The 13,519-nt window shown below is 33.8% G+C and overlaps 1 protein-coding gene across 7 annotated transcripts in view; it reads left to right on the top strand.

The window, feature by feature from the left end:
- The window catches only part of RICTOR (RPTOR independent companion of MTOR complex 2), a 123,239-nt gene that overhangs the window by 68,530 nt on the left and 41,190 nt on the right, over positions 1–13,519 (top strand). For all 7 annotated transcript variants that reach the window (XM_040495800.1, XM_040495764.1, XM_040495770.1 and 4 more), the window contains 8 exons: positions 1,308–1,477; positions 6,062–6,129; positions 9,688–9,755; positions 10,764–10,846; positions 12,214–12,301; positions 12,826–12,916; positions 13,024–13,090; positions 13,236–13,316. In XM_040495800.1, the coding sequence (XP_040351734.1) occupies positions 1,308–1,477; positions 6,062–6,129; positions 9,688–9,755; positions 10,764–10,846; positions 12,214–12,301; positions 12,826–12,916; positions 13,024–13,090; positions 13,236–13,316 (716 nt within the window). The remainder of the gene's footprint in view (positions 1–1,307; positions 1,478–6,061; positions 6,130–9,687; positions 9,756–10,763; positions 10,847–12,213; positions 12,302–12,825; positions 12,917–13,023; positions 13,091–13,235; positions 13,317–13,519) is intronic.

Genomic DNA, 13,519 nt, shown 5'->3' with positions numbered 1-13,519 from the left:
ATACTACAAACGTTAAATCCTAATTTGTATTGCTAAAAACTTTCAGCCAAGTTAGTAAGTTTAAATAATAAATGAAGTTTATGTGTTGGAAAGAAGATACTCTTTGTAGATGATATATCTGGAAAACTCAATCAGCTGAAAAACAGAACTTTAGTAATTCAATACAATGGCAACATGTGACAGTATAGATTTGATAGATTTATTTTGTGTTTCTGCAATAATCAGTAAGTATAATAGAAAAAAATACTATTTCCAAAGTAGAAAAGAAAACTGTATATAACAAATAAACTTAGTAAGAAATATGTAAGACTTGTGTGTGTGTGGGGGGGTTACTTTTGACTTTTGAATTTGTCCAATTGATTCTCAATAATATACAACTAACCTATATGGGTCGAAATGAGAACATTGGTTGTCTGTGTGTAGTGGAAGGGGTGGTGGTAGGGAACTTTCTAGGATGATGAAATTTGTGTATCTTGATTGGATGTTGGTAATGAGAATAAAAATTACTCAAAATTTGTTGAACTGTAGCATTAAGATCTGTGGATTTTACTATATGTAATTATGCCTCAATTTAGAAAAAATAGAAGAAACCTAATTCTAAAATTAAGCTAGAATAAACCGGAGAGATCCAACCATGTAAACATTTTTGAGAGACAATAAATGGAAGCGAATGGAAAGGTTTTTATTTTTAATTTATTTTTTAAAAAGCTATTAAGCTAAATTATTAAGAGAGAAAAAAGGAAAAAGAATTGAGTTGCAGACTCTGGTAAATAGAAAATTTTAGTATATCAGAAGGATAAAAATCAGGTTGGGAAACATGCTGGGATAATTGATTAAACATTTGAAAAAAATTGAGCTATCAATGCAAAACTCAATTTCCTGACAGATTGAAAACTGAAATGGTGGTCAGTGAACTCATTTAAAACACACATATGTATGCACATGATCAGAAAATGCCTGATCTTTTAAGGGAGCTGTTTCTGAGCTTAAAATCTGAAGTTAAATTGCAAAACAGATAAAAGGTTTGAAATTGGTTGAATAATTTCTTGCAATTGATATGGAAGAAGAACTATTCCAGTAAAATACGGACAAAATAAGCAATTCAAAGACGTTAAAAAAATTCAGGGTTTGGGGAGGTATATTCAGTGACTCTTATTAGATATATATTATTCATGTTTTAAATGTCTTTGACTAGAAAGTTTTTCAAGTAAGAAAGGAAATTAAGTTTCAAAATAAAATCCCCGATTTATTACTTTTTATTATTTATCTCCTACGTAAATTTATTAAGTTTTTCTTTTTTATTTTAGCACTTCAGAATCCAGAGGTGGTGGCCCTTCGAGGTGGACTAAACACCATCTTGAAAAATGTGATCGATTGCCAATTAAGTCGAATAAATGAGGCCCTCATTACTACAATTTTGCACCTCCTTAATCATCCAAAGACCCGACAATATGTGCGAGCTGATGTAGAATTAGAGGTAGGAACTTTAATATCCTTTTCTAGTTTTAAGATTTGACTTTAAGTACATACTTTGAAATTTTTAAGTTAACAGATGCAGCACAGCATTAATTTCCAAACCTAAATTAATGAAGACTGGCTTATCCCCAGCAGTATTTTATAACTCATTCAGTTTGGACTGAATTGAAAATAGTCTTCTCAAGAATATTTCATCAACATGTAAAGTGAAGTTGTTTTTTTTTATTATCTGTGAAAACTTTATTAATCAGATTAGAGCACAAGTCAGGTTACATACACATTTGTTTAAGAGAACCATTTCTTTTTAAGAACTTTAGTACGTTGTGTGAATAACTCCTGCTAATTATATACTACTTATTTATTAACCCATGCTAAAATTCTCTGAACTTGGAAATACTTGTTAGCAACTCAAAGAAATAGAGTACGAATCTTTGTTTTTAAAATACTTTACAATTTAATATTTGGGTATGAAATTATGCAAGGTATAAAAGATGTATTGTTCTGTCATGTATCTGTCTAAATTATTTTATGAAAGTTGTCTTAAATCTTGTAGTCTGGTTTTATTAGGGGTAGTAGAAATATTTGAGATTATAAAAGTGACAGCCTTTATAATTAACTAACATATTTAAGTACAATATTCTCCTTAGTTAAGTGGTTTCAAATATGTTCATTATTAATGGGAGTCCAATGGGAATAAACTAGCACTTTTGATATGTTTAGCCTGTTTTTTTTTTTTTTAAATCAAGTAGAAAAACTATAATTTTAGCACTGGTGAGACAATTATAGTAAAGGAAGGTAATATAATGGGCCTGTTTATTATTCCTATGTAATTGTAAAGCAGATTAGCAAAGACTTAAGTGAAAAACAAAAACCCTCAAAAGAATATGGCAGACATTTAAGTACACTAGTGTCTTTGCTTGTATATACTTCTTTAAAACCACAAATGTTAGTTCTTTTTTCCTTTAACAAGATTTCCCCAGAATAGCATAGTAATTTGGAGCATAGACTTTGTACTATACAGATCTGGTTTTGATTTTTTTGCTCAGTGACCTATTAGATTTATGACTTTGGCTAAGTTATAAGCCTTTCTTGGGCCCATTTTTGCTTAGGTAAAATGAAGGTCATGGTTTTCAACTCAAAAGATTTATTGTGAACAGTAAATACTATAATAATAATAGTAGTGGTAGTAACACCAGCCGACACTCATGTAATGCTTATAATGAGTTAGACAGTATTTCTGGGTACTTTATATACGTTGATTCTAATGTACATAAAATGTTTTATTTAATACCTAGCACATAGTAAATATTCAACGAATATTGGTTACCCTGGATATTATTCATCATCATTATATAGTGTGCCAAGAGAATATTGTCCTCACTTTTATTAATTATATGTTACAAAATGTGATTCTAATTTGATACTTTGATTTCCATTCACTGCATACAGAAGAACTGTTTTCATTGCTACCGTCTCTATTGTTAGCCCCAAATCTTCCTCCTCTTAAAAATCCCTTTTTAAATTTACCCTGGCATTTATTTCTACTATCTGGGATACGTTTTAGCCTCAGACAGAAAAATGTATGGATTTAATATAATAGTGTTATCAGAATAGACAGTCTATCAGGGTTGTAAATTAATTGTAATTTTTTTATAGTAAATTTTTAAAAATGCATTTTTTAAACTCCTACTTCAGAGTAGAATGGGATAGCTCATAGCATCTGTTATGGAAACTAGAAAAGCTGAATAATTAGGAAAGTCATATATTTAAAGCAGTATAGAGATGTGTAAGCAGTAAAATTCTAGACAAGGAAGATTCTTTGAGAGTTGCCCTGAGCACCTAGAGGTGCCTTTGGGGCATTTGCAGATTTGGGGCCTAGGCTAATGGCTAAGAACATGACGTGGGCCTGGTAGAAGACCAGACTTACTTGGCAGTCATGCAGGTATGGAGTGACAAGCCTAGAAACAGGAAAATTCCTCAGACCACGTCTGATTTACCCCTTTAGACATTTGCTGAAACAAGACTGTGCAGGGCAAAGGCTGTGATGTCCAGTCCTGAGGAAAGCATGGTGGAATATGCTGCAGCCCCCAGTGCATGCAATTGCAGATGGCCTGTAGGAGGGGCCGTGGGCAAAAGTTGGAAGGCCTAAAAGTCGTGAATTTACACTGGTTATACGCAACTACTTTTTTTCTTGGGGCCACTTATTGATTAATATATAATTAGAAGCTGAAAATCCAGGTAGGCCTTTGCTGGGATCAGAAAACCAAAAGAGCTTTTGGCATTTGTGTGGTACTAAGGTGACAGAATTGGATCTTTCATAGCTGATTTCCTGTTCTTGACACTTCCCAAATTCTGAAGCCATTCTGGGTGGATAGCTAAAGATCTAAGTTCAAAACTTAGGAAATATGTAGAAAAGATGCCTAGTCTCTTATTGCTGAGGAGAGAAATAGTGGCTAAGCTCTGTTGAAAGCACCGGAAGATCATACTTCAGGAACATAGGAAAACCAAAGGTATACTTAGTCTCAGAATTACAAGGTAGTCTCAGTTTAACTCAGTTGGTGATAAGGATAAGATGATCACCACCAGCCCCCATTAATCTACCTAACAGAGGAAAGGATAAACCACCTCTGGTTGAGATAACATTGCTTAGACCTTTTATAATATTCACAATGCCTGACATTCACTTATTAATTTGAGTGTCATGCAAAAAGATACAACCATATGACTAAAAAGCCAAAAGAGAAACATGCCCACAGGTGATCCAGATAGTGCAGGTAGAGGGAAAAGATTTTAAAACAACCATGAGTAATTTGTTCAGGAAAATGAAGGAAGAAAACAGATGAAATAATGGAGAATTTCACCAGATAATTGGAATATACAAATGAATTCAATGGAAGTTCTCGTACTGAAAAATAGAATACCTGAAATTCTGAACTCAATGAAAAATTCATTTTGGACAAGAAGATATTATTAGTAAATTGGAGGAAAAGTCAATAAAAATATCCAGGGTAAAGCACAGAGTGGGGACAAGAAGGAAATGAACAGAACACAACAAAAGTGATAGAACTTTGTCTTTAGAGAAGAAAGAGAAAATGGGCAGAAGCAAATATCTAAAGAGACAGTGGCCAGAACTTTTGTTTCTAAAAGTGATAAAGCTTCATGTTCACAAAGCTTAGAAAACTCCAAATAAGGAAATACGAAGAAAACAACATGTATGCACATCATGGTAAGATTGTTAAAAAACCAAGATAAATAAAAATCTTGAAAGCAGCTCCAGGGGGAAAAGAAAAAACAAAAAGACATCACTTTCAAAGGAACGTAATAGCTGATAGCTGATTCCCAACAGAAATCATGGAAACTAGGAGATGGTAAAATGGTATCTTTAGAATACCCAAAGAAAGAAACGCCAGCCTAACCCAAAGAAAATGTCTTTCAAAAACAAAGGGAAAATACAGATGTTTGAGGCTAAGAAAAATGAAGAAAAGACCAAAGAGAATGTAAAGAAACAGTACGCTTTCTTGGATTATTTGCCCTTATGTCTAGAAGACACTATAACAGCCCAAGGGGAGAGGTACATGTGGGAGGAGCTGAGCTCTGTTGCCAACTAACTAGCACATTGTGAGTGAACCATCTTGAAACAGTCTTCAGGTGACTCTAGTTTTGACAGTATTTTGACTGCAGTCTTATGAGGGACCCTAAACCATAACTGCATACCTAAGCCTCTAGTAGATTCCCGACTCACAGAAACCATATGAGATCATAAATATTTATTGTTTAAAAAATGAGACACACAAAGAATGAAAGAGTAAGGGGAGTCCTCAGAAGAAAAATGATCTAAGACAAATAAGGAAATGTTGGAAGGAATGATGCATGATAGAAAAGGCACAGAGGTGACTAAATATAAAAGAATACCGATTGGCAAAAGTCATTTTAATAATGTCTTATGTATTGTAAATTCTGTTTAATATTAAAAATTAGATCACAGTAATGCAGGAGGCACAATGGGAGGGATGGTAAACCTGATACAGTGGTTAAAATTTTAAAATGAGTGAGTTTAGCAAGATTGCTGAATATACCAAAGAGCAATATACCAAAATAACTTGGATTTTTTTATACTAGCGTGAAAAGAAGAATGAATTTATAAAATAAAACCACTTAATAATGTTCAAAAAGAAGCAAAACTAAGTCATAGTTTTAAAAGTCAGGATAATAATCTGGGGGTAGGTAGTGACTGAGTTGAAAGAAGGAATAAGGAGACTTTAAGGATGCTAATGTTTTCTTCCTCTGGTGCCAGTTATAGGAATGTGCTTAGTTTGAGAAAATACACCAAACCTTACATTTGTGGTTCATGCGCTGTTTTATATATATGTTACACCTCAATTTAAAAGTTAAAAAATTTGATTGGTACATGAAAAAAATCACTCAAGTATATTCCTTGATGATGAATTTGGAGAAATAAGTCTCTCAAATAGTATACCCAATCAAAGATATAGATAAGTGAAATTAACTTTAACTTATTACAGGAAGAATGCATTTTATGATAAGGACCATTTTTCTTCTTCTTTTTCTCCTTTATTTTTATTAGCGAATTTTAGCACCCTATACCGATTTTCACTACAGACATAGTCCAGATACAGCTGAAGGACAACTCAAGTAAGTACCACTGGTTCCTAATAACTTACAAGGAAGTGTGTTGCTGTTAAAGCTTTTAGATTTGCCTGATTGCTTGTAGAGCCAGAACATGTAAATTTAAATAAATTTCCTGTTTCATGGAGTTATGTTATAGTTCTCATAATATAATTAACTGTGGTTTAAAAAATTAAAAATAAGCTATGAGAAATTTAAAGACTTGGAATTAAGCTCTTAATGAAAAAAATATAAGATGGGCTGTGGTAGAAACCTAGATCTTTGTTTTTCTCTTGTATGTATTTTTAGCATAATTGCATTGAGAGACTAAAAGAATGAAAAACGAAAGGGAATAGAATGAAGAGCTACCCTAACAAACTGAGTAAGCAGAAAGATATACTCTGTAGAATTTTGAAAGTAAAGTTAGTAAGGAAATAAAAGGAGAGAGAGAAAAGGTTGTTTTCTAGAAATAGGGTAATTTTCAGAGTTTTTTTTTTTGGAGAGAAAAGCACATGTTCACTAGGTATTCTGAGATAACTAAATTGATTCAGGGAATCAGTGTATTATCAATGTATTAGTGTATTATCTGTGAAGATTTTGCAGAGGGTATAATTACAATAAATATATTATTGTTGGATTGCAGACATAAATAAGCACTTACTTGATAGATAGTATGCAACTTAAAATTCTTAAGTTTTAGAATATTACGAAACGGAGATTTTTTTTTTTTCATTTTTATGAAATAGTGGTTTCAGATCTGTAATCACTTCTATCCCTGTGGACTCATCACACCCTAACATTTCATGATCTGAGCTAAGAAATCAAAAAAGATGTTCTCTAAGACTTCTCAAACCTTACTCCTTATGGATTGGGATTCTTTTAGCCCTTTTCTTGGCTTTTCCTTATGATATTTAGCATTGTCCTTCTTGATGGGAGAAATACACTTTCTATTGCTACATGACAAATTAGTATGAATGTACCAGCTTAAAATAACATCAGTTTATTAACTCATAGCTCAGTAGGTCATAAGTCTGCACAACTCTTATCTGGGGATTCTGATGAAAAATCCATTTCCAAGCTCATTCAGGTTGTTGGCAGAATTTACTTCCTTGCTATTGTAAAACTGAGTTCTCGGTTTCCTTGCTGTCAGCTGGGCCTACTCTCAGCTTCTGGAAGCCACTCTCTTTCTTTGGCACATGGCTCCCTCTGTCTTCAAACAGAAAAAAATTCCTGGAACCCTTTACTTTGAATCTCTCTGACTTTCTCTTCTACCACCAGCTGGTGAAATCTCTCCAATTAGATCAAGCCTACCAGATGATCTGCCAGGCTGTATAACATAAATTAGTCACAACGTGGCAGTGATACCATATTCACAGTGTCGAGGGATTAAGGCATAGAATCTTCAGGGGTTGGAGGACGTTTTTAGAGTTCTGTCTACCAGGATGAATGAGAGATGAGCCTGGGTATTTTTTTAGAGTTGGAGAGGGAAAAGTACATTCCACCAAAATCCTTCCTTACCTGTTTGTTTCTACATATTCATTAAGTTCCTAGAGTATGGGTATTTCCTAGAGTATAGGTACATTATGGCCAGGAAACAAGGAAATGAGTGATTTTTTTTTTTTAAATGCTACAAATTTATTGAATATGTTAGAGAATGGATTACCAGGAAGTCACTATAGGTGTGTCATTCACATTTTTTTAAATGTTTGTTTGTTTGTTTGTTGAGAGAGAATGCATGAGCAGGGCCCCTCTCTCGCTCGCTCTCCCTCTCGCTCTCCCTCTCTCTCTCTCTTCCTCTCGAGAGACAGAGATCCCAAGACAGAGATCCCCTAGAGAGACAGAGGATCCCAAGCAGGGTCTGCACTCTTAGCTAAGCCTGACACTGAGCTCAAACTCAGGAACCCTGAGATCATGACCTAAGCTGAAACCAAGAGTCAGACCCTTAACCACCAAAGCCATCCAGGCTCCCTTGTCACTAACATTTTTAAGAGAAGGAGCACCAGAAGCTTTATCCCATAGTTGTCCAGTTCTCATTTCTTTCACCACCTCATCTCCTCATTTCAGTTTCTGTTGCATTCTCATTTATTTGATGCTGCCAAGCTTAGGGTGGCTTGTTTGTGTTTATTGTTAAGTGTTTCATTCCTCTTTTGTAGACTCTGATTACTCACCATTCTTTTAACTTGATTTTCTGTCTTTTTTTTAATCCCCTCTGTTTTTGCTTTCTAAGTTCCCAATTTCTGTATTCTCAGACCTGTTTAAGGATTTTATTAGGAAAGAAAAAAGATAGCACAGAAAAAAACAGACACAGAATAGAGGTGGGGTTGAGGTGGCATAGTGTAAGATTGCTATTAAGTATTGAAACTGGCCATAAGCCATACATGGAAAATATATAATGAATGTAAATAGTTATATTGCTTAATTAGCGGTCATGAACTATTGTATGGGAAAGAACAAGTGAGACAGTTTGGATACACAATTTTAAGAGAAGAAAGCAGCTGTTGATATTAATATCTAGTTTTTTAATAATATCAGTGCAGGGGCGCCTGGGTGGCGCAGTCGGTTAAGCGTCCGACTTCAGCCAGGTCACGATCTCGCGGTCCGTGAGTTCGAGCCCCGCGTCAGGCTCTGGGCTGATGGCTCGGAGCCTGGAGCCTGTTTCCGATTCTGTGTCTCCCTCTCTCTCTGCCCCTCCCCCGTTCATGCTCTGTCTCTCTCTGTCCCAAAAATAAAAAAAAAAAAGTTGAAAAAAAAAATTAAAAAAAAAATATCAGTGCATATATGGGTTGTTGGGCTTGTTAGAAATGTTCAAATAAATTTGGACAAGAAGTTTCAAGTAAAGAGAATACACGTTGGGGCACCTGGCTGGCTCCATCGGAAGATCATGTGATTCTTGATCTTGGGGTCTTGAGTTCAAGCCCCAAGTTAGGAGTAGAGGTTAAATAAATAAATACTTAAAGGATTGCATGTGGCAAAAGTAAAAGGTAATTTTCTTTGCTAAGCCTTGTGACAGAGATACTTATTAAATAGGGTGTTGCTGCTTCTAGTGCTCAAATTTTTTTTTTTTTTTTTAACGTTTATTATTGAGAGACAGAGAGAGACAGAGTGTGATCAGGGGAGGGGCAGAGGGAGAGGAAAACACGGAATCTGAAGCAGGCTCCAGGCTCTGAGCTCTCAGCACAGAGCCCGACGCGGGCTTGAACTCACGAACCGCAAGATCATGATCTGAGCCGAAGTCGGACCTTAACTGACTGAGCCACCCAGGCTCCCCTCTAGTGCTCAATTAAAGGTGTTAATGAGGTATCTAAGAATAGTTTTCAGAAAGAGTAGAAAAAGTCGAACTAAATTAAAAAGTGGAATTTATAACTTATTTTAAACCAATATGTTGGGAATTTTAAATTGGGGTGGGAGTCAGTATATAATTGGGTAATTTTCTTTGAGGTAGATCTTTTTTTTTTTTTTAACGTGTTATTTCCTGTGTGAACATTTAAATGTTAATGATAGGTTTTTTTCTGATACAGTAGAAAAAAATCACACTTTTTTATTTTAACATTTAATTTCTTGGGTCTCTGCTCCACTTTCAAACAGAGAAGACAGAGAAGCGAGGTTTCTAGCCAGTAAAATGGGAATCATAGCAACATTCCGGTCATGGGCAGGTAAGTTACTCTGCTGCTTTAACATCCAGTAAGAAAAACTTGATTATTTTTTCATGTGTTAAATTACTATTGCATCATCTGATTTAGATGTTAACCTAGTCTTAACTTTATACATTATTATTAGAGTCAGAGGGATTTGTACAAAATTATTAAAATGGTCTATTTGTAAGTCAGTGTGCTAATGATTACCAGAGCAATTAAAAAGTCTTTCTGTGGACATGAGCTTTCATTTGTTCTGGGTAAATACCCAAACAATTTCTGGGTCACAATGTGGATGCATGTTTAGTTTTTTTTGTAAGAAACTGACAGACTTTTTCTCAGCATACTTACACCATTTTGTACCCCCATCGTCAGTGTATGAGAGTTCCAGTTGCTCTGCATCCTTGCCAGCATTTTGTGTTGTCTTTAATTTTAGCCGTTCTGATGGGTGTATAGTGGTATCTCATTGGGAATGTTATTTGGATTTCCCCAATGACTGAATATTGAATATTTTGTCCGTGTTTATTGGCTCTTCACATAACTTCCTTTGTGACATAATAATGTGCTTAAAATTGTTTGATTTAATTATTTCACTTAAAATTTTGATCTATAAAGATTAATTGAAGTCTGTCAGGTACAGCCTTTTGTGCATTCAATAAATTTTAGAATTAAACTTTTAAAAGACAAAAGCCAAGCAAGTTTTTCACTCCACTTTAGGTTAAGAAGGTATTATATAAGAAAGACAGAATGTTGTCTTACTCTCTCTGGTATTACTTTCTGAAAACCAGTCATCAGTAAACAGGAGTAGTAGACAGATTCATGAACATTTTTGGGTATGAAACAAATAGAAGAAGGAATTTAAATGATAAAGTTACTAATAATCTCTAGTCAACAGGGAAATGTTACTTCTGATAACCAAATAATAGCACAGTTTTGGAAATTTGGAAAGATACTGCAGATTTTATATTATGAATACTATAGATTTTTTTTGAAATTTAAATCAGTAATTTCCCTTTTTATCCTTTGTAGGTATTATTAATTTATGCAAACCTGGAAACTCTGGGATCCAGTCTCTAATTGGAGTACTTTGTATACCAAATATGGAAATAAGGGTAGGTAAAAGTTACTCTAATTGTTTTATTCCTAGACTTTTAACAGAGGAGATTATTTGTTCAAAAAAAAAAAAATCTATTTCAGGTGTTGCCTTTTCCTTATTCTATATCATAGGTCATTTAAAAAAACACATGAATAGGGGTCCCTGGGTGGCTCAGTTAAATGTCCAACTTCAGCTCAGGTCATGATCTCATGGTTCTTAAGTTCTAACCCGTGTTGGGCTTTGTGCTGACAGCTTGGAGCCTGGAGCCTGCTTCAGATTCTATGTCTCCCTCTGTGTCTCTGCCCCTCCCCTGTTACTGCTCTGTCTCTCTCTCCAAAAATGAATAAACATTAAAAAAATTTTTTAAACAAATACATGAATAAATGTATACTGCTTAGTTGAACCCTAAGGATAATGTGAAAAATTTGAAATACTGATGTTGTTAGGAACTGTGGCTGTATTAAAAACTGGATTAAAATATGAATTGTACTTTATTCATTAAAAAATGCAAACAATGTGGAAGGGCATTCTCATAAAAGGTTCAAGCAGTACAGAAATATATTTAGTAAAAACTAAATACAGTATTTATGTATCTTATGCCTTCTAACTTATGTTTTCATAATATGTATGAGTGGTGGTTTTGATTAAAATTAGTTTAATATTTATATGCTTATTAGATATATTCCTAAATTATTAATGCATAACAATTTATATTAAACAGCTGAAACAAATTGAAATTGGAGGAAAAAAATTCTTTGGTGGTTCTTCCTTCTCCACTTAAATGTTTTTGTTTTAATTGTGTTCAAAAGAATAAATTTGCCCTTTTCTTGTTTTTCTTTGTTTGAACCAAACCTGGAGTTTAAAAATATCAGAAAATATTAGCCAATGGTGCCTTGCTTAATGTGAAGTGAAAAGCATTTAGAACGGAAGTGGAAAGATGTGATTGTAGATGGAAAGACCTATAAGCAGGGAGCTAAAGATTAGGGCAATTCACTTGACTGCTTACTTAGCAGATGGTGAAAGAACATGGTTTTGGGAGTCTGGCCAACTCAGATTTGACTCCTGATTTTAGTATTGATAGCTCCATGACCTTGAGCAAATTACTTTTAACCTGTAAATCTATTTCTCCATATCTACTACAATGGGGATACTAAAAGATTTATTGGAAAGATTAAATCGTGTATATAGTAAGCATGCTGTAGTTATCTCTTGTGTAATATAAGCCTGATATGGTAATTTTCTAACATACAGTAGTTTTGTCTTTATCAGTATTTTATTCTGTGAATAGGACATTTAAAAAAATCTTTTTTCAATTTTTTAGTTTCTTAATTTAAATGATTCATTCCATAAAAATAAATGGACTGTATTTATTTGCACTTGTAGCGAGGTCTGCTTGAAGTACTCTATGATATATTTCGTCTTCCTCTACCTGTTGTGACTGAAGAATTCATAGAAGCACTGCTTAGTGTAGGTAAGTATCGAAGTACATTTGTATCTGTTCCTATATTGTAATTTTTTAAATGGTTTATCTGATAGAGTCAGAGTCCTTTAAAAGCAAAATAGTGAACTAAATATTAAATATCATCTTCTTATTGCATCATCATGGAATTGATATGAAAATAAAATGTCAAATAAATTTCTAAAATAAGAAATTAAAAATTTTTTCTCATGACCCTAGCTGTTGCATATGAACAGTGAAATTAATAGAAAGATGGACAAATTTGAAAGGAAGAGAGGAGATAAGAAACTGATGTAATTCTCAGATTAGATTATCTCATTCTCATTTCGTTTTAGCCAAATGACTCCTCAGTCCCAAAATGAAAGAAGTTCAGATCTGTGTACATCAAGAAATCAGTTTTTTCTGTATGCCTTTTCAGTCTATTTATTTAACTAACATTTTAAAACATTATTTATAGCCTGACTAGCTGATGGTTAACTGATATGTTTTAGTGATTTTTTTCATTTTTTTCTAACCACCTGGTTTTAACTATTTAGATCCAGGCAGATTCCAAGACAGTTGGAGGCTTTCAGATGGCTTTGTAGCAGCCGAGGCAAAAACTATTCTTCCTCATCGTGCCAGATCCAGGTAGAATTTTGAGAAATAGTTCAAATTTATTAGTTACTGTTTTTATGTTCAATTATGTAATATATTGAACAGTATTTAAACTCTTTCTGTGCTGTGTTTATTTCTAGGCCAGACCTCATGGATAATTACTTGGCGCTGATACTCTCTGCATTTATTCGTAATGGACTTCTAGAGGCAAGACTTAATAAACCTTAACTTTATTTTATTTTTTAAAATTTTCTCTGACAGAGTTCTTTCAGAGCAACAGGCATATATGATGCATACATTTCTTCCTAGATACTATTTTGCAACTATAATATTTTCTTTCTTATTTTCAAAGGGCTTGGTTGAAGTGATAACAAACAGTGATGACCATATCTCAGTTAGAGCTACCATCCTCTTAGGAGAGCTTCTCCATATGGTAAGTTCACAACTCCTGATTATGTTTCATACCATTTTACTGTTTTAATTTATAAAAAGGTTATTTTAATAATGTTACTTTGTAGTACCTCAAAAAGTAAAGTTCATTTTTTATTTGTCTCTACATTGCAAAGAGCCTTGATGCCTTGTATTTATCTATACGTGTGTGTGTGTGTGTGTGTGTGTGTGTGTGTGTGTGTGTGT

This window comes from Herpailurus yagouaroundi, unplaced genomic scaffold (assembly GCF_014898765.1).
Source record: "Herpailurus yagouaroundi ecotype Mexico unplaced genomic scaffold, PumYag 29, whole genome shotgun sequence".
Classification (NCBI taxonomy): domain Eukaryota; kingdom Metazoa; phylum Chordata; class Mammalia; order Carnivora; family Felidae; genus Herpailurus; species Herpailurus yagouaroundi.
The sequence above is the reverse complement of the archived record's forward strand: the minus strand, read 5'-3'. Positions and strand labels throughout refer to the sequence as shown.